Raw genomic sequence first — 4884 nt, 5'->3', positions numbered from 1 at the left:
GTTAGTTAGTTAGTTAGTTAGTTAGTTAGTTAGTTAGTTAGTTAGTTAGTTAGTTAGTTAGTTAGTTAGTTAGTTAGTTAGTTAGTTAGTTAATTAGTTAGTTAGTTCCTCGTGTAATACATTAAATATACATTTATGCTCATATTTGTTTTAATTGCAATTTGTTTTTATTAAAAAAATTGTTTTATATTGTTAAACAAATACAAATGAAGTTTTGCCGTTTTAATTTGTTTTTTCTTTTTTAATGCTTTTTTTAATTTGTTTAATGTTTATTACAATAAGCCTTATTTAAATAAAGTTTAATTTGTTCTGTTTTTTTTTTTTGTATGTTAATTATAAATAAATTATAAAACATTTATGTATATTCATATTTTGTTTTTGTTTTTTTTTATTTATTTATAAAAAGAATTGACAAAATAATTTATATAAGTATGACTGTAGATAACAACTTATTCATATAATTAAGTGTTTTTTTTTTTTTAATTTTATTCATAATAATTATTTCTATTATTATTCTTTTACTCAATAAAATTGTTCTTTTGCTAATGATAATCTTTGGTATTTTGTTCATTTAAATAATGCGAGTGCTGAGAGAAAAAGAAAAAAATGTTTTTCATAAATTAAACTTTACATAAGTTAATTTTCAAAAATAATTTTTTAATTGTGATATAAAAAAAATTTAACAAATAAAAATCCAACCTCTAAAATGCGAGTACTCGTATTATATTCATACTTAAGTTTAAAATATGAAAAAATTCTATTATTTCTTTAACTACTTTCAAGCTTATTTTTTTAAAGAGTTTTAGTAATCATCTGTTCAGATAGACACGAGTTTCATGGAAAAATTAATAGAATTGATTCACTGATTCATTCATATTTTTCGAAAAAGCGTTTTTTTAAATCCGGCGGATAAGTTACATAAATATAATGTTCATTGTGCCCAACTTCATTTTGAATGATTTCATGAGATGACGAGGAGGCGCGCAACGATTGCTGTGAACCGCTAACATAACGTTGACGCGGCTCGAGAGGTCTTGGTATGGTATTATAATGTTTCACACCCCCACCACCGCCGCTGGCTGTGCCCAAATGGGTGGCCGGCAGTGTGTTATCACAATCCATTTGTGCCGAATGATGACTGAGGGCTCCGGTCGAACCGGAATTTGGTCCATGCGTACCACCAACACCTGTTACCACAGATGTGGCAATGGGTCTACTTATATAGTCTCGTCGGTCTAAAATGTCCTGTTGGTATGCCAGATTCGTCTGCTGACGATGCAGTGGAGTCTGTCCGCCTCCGATGGCAGCGCCACCGCTCATCGTAATCGTGGGCGTACCCGGCAGACGCTGATCTCCTATGTAACGTCTTGGACTGTGACGATAATCGTATTGCACTGGTTCTGGGTATATATCGTGTTGCATTGCTTGCTGGTGATGATGTAATTCGGCTTGTTGCTGTGCTTGAGCCTGTTGCTGATGCTGATGCTGCTGCTGTTGGTAATAATATGAGGTGTTGGTCTGAGGCTCGACGTTGGTCATACCATGATGTATGCCGGTGGTAGGGTAATCTTGAAAATGATAATGATCTGGGTGTATAGTTTGTTGTTGCTGCTGCTGTTGATGATGAAGCTGTTGCTGCAGCTGATGCTGCTGCTGATGTTGCTGCAAATGTTGTGGATGATAGTGCTGGTGGGTGGGTATATACATATGCTGATGATTGGTTGTGGCATTGATTGTCGTCTCTTCGGAGCTGTAACAAATAACTTGGGTTTAATCAACATTTTCTAGTGTTAGTGTTTGAAACAGAATGTTATTTTAAAGTCTACGAGGGTAGATGGAAGGTTGAGCTTTATAACTAGTAATAATATTTTTAAAAAGTTTAAGATCTAAATGGTTTCTACTCAGTAGGGTATATATGTCAATCTTTTGCCTTATCTATAGATCTGTCTAACGACTTTATAGAATTGTAGATCAATCAGTTTTAGACTAGATCGATCAGTATATAGACATGATTGTTCTGTTGTCTGGTCATTATATCAATCTATAAACTAGGTTGTGGACTGATCAATAAATCGGTCTATGGTTAAGTATTAACTATTCTATTGGCCAATCTATGAATTAGTCTGTAGACAAATCTATTTACTAGTTATGGACCAATATATTATTCTTAAAAAGAGAAAAATTGTTCATCAGATCAACACGTCAATCGATCCTCGCAGATATATCGGAGGTTTTTAAACTACTTACTCAAATAATATCCAAATGATATAATAACAAAAACAAATGCCGGTAGATAAAACAAAAATTAAAATTAATATTAAACCCCAAGGAAAGGCACGTGGTTCCAAAGGACCATCTTCCCAATAACGTTCACAGGTTAGATACCAGCAAACAGCTTTATTCATTTCCTCTAGAAAAGTCATAGAATTAGTCAATACATATATAGCAAAATATTCTTAAATATAGATCAATAACTTACCCTCCATATCCTTAAACTGTTGATCAGTCATTGAGAGTATAAGGCCGCCTATACAACTTCTTACCAAATACTCACATTTGGCTTTAAGTTTACTCAATTCTTCGGCCTTACAATTGGCTCGTATTTTTTGCATATTTGTTAATTGGGCACTCGAAGTTTTATTACTGTCCTCGTCCGATGTATTGGCATTTCGTTTTGCACTATTACCGTCTTCGTCCTCCTCATCATCATTATTATCTTCTGACTTTTGACCAGCTCTAGCCTTAGAATCTTCTGATGATGAATCTTTTGCAGTTTTAACTGATTTCGTTGTTATTTTTGCAGCAGATGCAGTAGAGTGTTTGTGGGCATGAGAAGAAGCCGCAGCAGAAGATGATGACGATGACGACGACGACGAAGATGAGGATGAGCTGCTGCTGTGTATGTGTATATGCGGTGCTGCTGCCGAAGATGTAAGACTTTCGGCTGAAGACTGTGGTGCTTGGGAAAATTTTGAACGCGAGGCACCATTATTGTTGTTGTAAAAATTTTCATTAGAATTTTGGTGTGAATCTGTAATAGAACACTTAAATATTTTCTTCTGTAAAAGATAGAAAATATTTGTTTTACCAGTCTGTTGACATTTAGTTTGGCCAATTTTATCCTGACACAATTGACGATTTTGTACTTTGGCTGCACGTGTTGCTGCACCAGTTGAGGAAGTTCTAAAAGTTATATGTTATTATTAAATGGATCTACTATGTATAATAAGCATGGTAATTACCTAATGGGTAATAAACTTAAATACGCTACATTCGCCTTAGCCAGTGCTGAATTTTGTCCAAATGAATCGCCCCAAACTTCAATATCTGTAACAATACTCTGATCGCCCAATTTTAAAGATGATGACTCTTCCGATTGAAAAACCTCACAACGCATTATATCGCAATAATCTGCCAAACAAACAGCATCTTGAGCCTAAATGTTAAAATGACATTGTAAGATGGAAATAACAAATTTTTGAATAAGGACTCACCTCATTTATAACAGTTTTATGTCGTGTTTCAAAATGTAAATCCAAAAATTTCTCCTGATAGAAACTTTTACCACACAGACGACACGTCCACTGTGTGGGTCTATCACGTTTTTTGGCATCTTGTCGGGGTGCAAATATATCTCGAAATGGATGTAAAGGACATTCGAGAGGAAGTTTAACCTAGATACAAACACATTCATAATTATTTTATTTTAATATATTTATAATGTTTTGGTAATATATTAACATCTTACCTGGTATTTATCTAATATCGGTGTCCATTTGGATCGTACAATTTTTCGTACTAAACGACTGTTATCTTTGGAGCATAAACGTTTGAAAACATGTGTATGAGGCCATGGTATTAGTAGAAAAAAGTAAATAAGGAAAATCTGCAAATAGGATTTTGAATGATTAAGAAATCAATAGCCAATTGCTTAAATATTAGATTGAATAGTCAATCCGTAAGACTATTTAGTAGTCCACCGACTAAACAATTAGGAAGTCAGTTGTGTAGCAGAATTACAAATAACATCTCATTAGCATAATATTGGAAAATTTATAGTTAATATTTTTATTTTATTTCCCATCAAAGTCTCGTACTTCGGTCTTCTATCTACCTACCTACCTATCTATCTATCTATCTATCTATCTATCTATCTATCTATCTATCTATCTATCTATCTATCTATCTATCTATCTTTCTATCTATCTATCTATCTATCTATCTATCTATCTATCTATCTATCTATCTATCTATCTATCTATCTATCTATCTATCTATCTATCTATCTATCTATCTATCTATCTATCTATCTATCTATCTATCTATCTATCAACCTATTAACTTATTTGATTGTGGGTATATAAGACTCGGCATAGTCGGATAAACACTGTATAAAAAGCCCAAATCGGCAGGTCCGGTTGTAAGGGGTATAAGTATGTGAAATAATTGACCGATTTCAAATATATCCCATAACCCATGTGGCAAAAAAAACACATTAAGTCCCTTTTTTATAAATATCTTAAAACATCTTGCGGCATCCATGAAAAGCTCGCAGGACAGAAAGTAATTCTGAGTCGATAGAAATACTTTAAGGTTTGTATATGACCAATATTTTTTTTGGGTATCACCGGCCTCTTCGCCTATATTATGATTTTATACTTCCGATTTGTTTACTTAATTAAATGTCGGTGCGCACCACTTTCATGTAAGTTATTGTTTGAACTAAGTTCATAATACTATTTGTTAATTTACATACAATTAAAAATTGCAAAAAATAACATAAAGTGATACCGTGGCTAAAGTTCAAAGACATTCTTATTATAACAAGGTGCGTCATTTTTCCATTATTGTGCATGTCGTATTAGTTTTCGATTTCTAATTTGT

The 4884-nt window shown here is 32.9% G+C and overlaps 1 protein-coding gene across 1 annotated transcript; it reads right to left on the bottom strand.

Annotated features, from left to right (window-relative positions):
• Positions 1–377: 377 nt before the first annotated feature.
• Positions 378–3913, bottom strand: LOC111675753 (the record flags this gene model as incomplete). The annotated part of the gene is made up of 7 exons (XM_046947581.1): positions 378–1750; positions 2248–2410; positions 2480–3031; positions 3089–3183; positions 3243–3436; positions 3495–3674; positions 3749–3913. Coding segments are annotated over 7 exons (2232 nt in total), but the record flags the coding sequence as incomplete, so codon positions are not given.
• Between the last annotated feature and the right edge of the window lie 971 nt (positions 3914–4884).

Source organism: Lucilia cuprina, chromosome 2 (genome assembly GCF_022045245.1).
Source record: "Lucilia cuprina isolate Lc7/37 chromosome 2, ASM2204524v1, whole genome shotgun sequence".
Lineage (NCBI taxonomy): Eukaryota > Metazoa > Arthropoda > Insecta > Diptera > Calliphoridae > Lucilia > Lucilia cuprina.
Note: the sequence above shows the minus strand (reverse complement) of the source record. Positions and strands in the feature narration are given on the sequence as shown.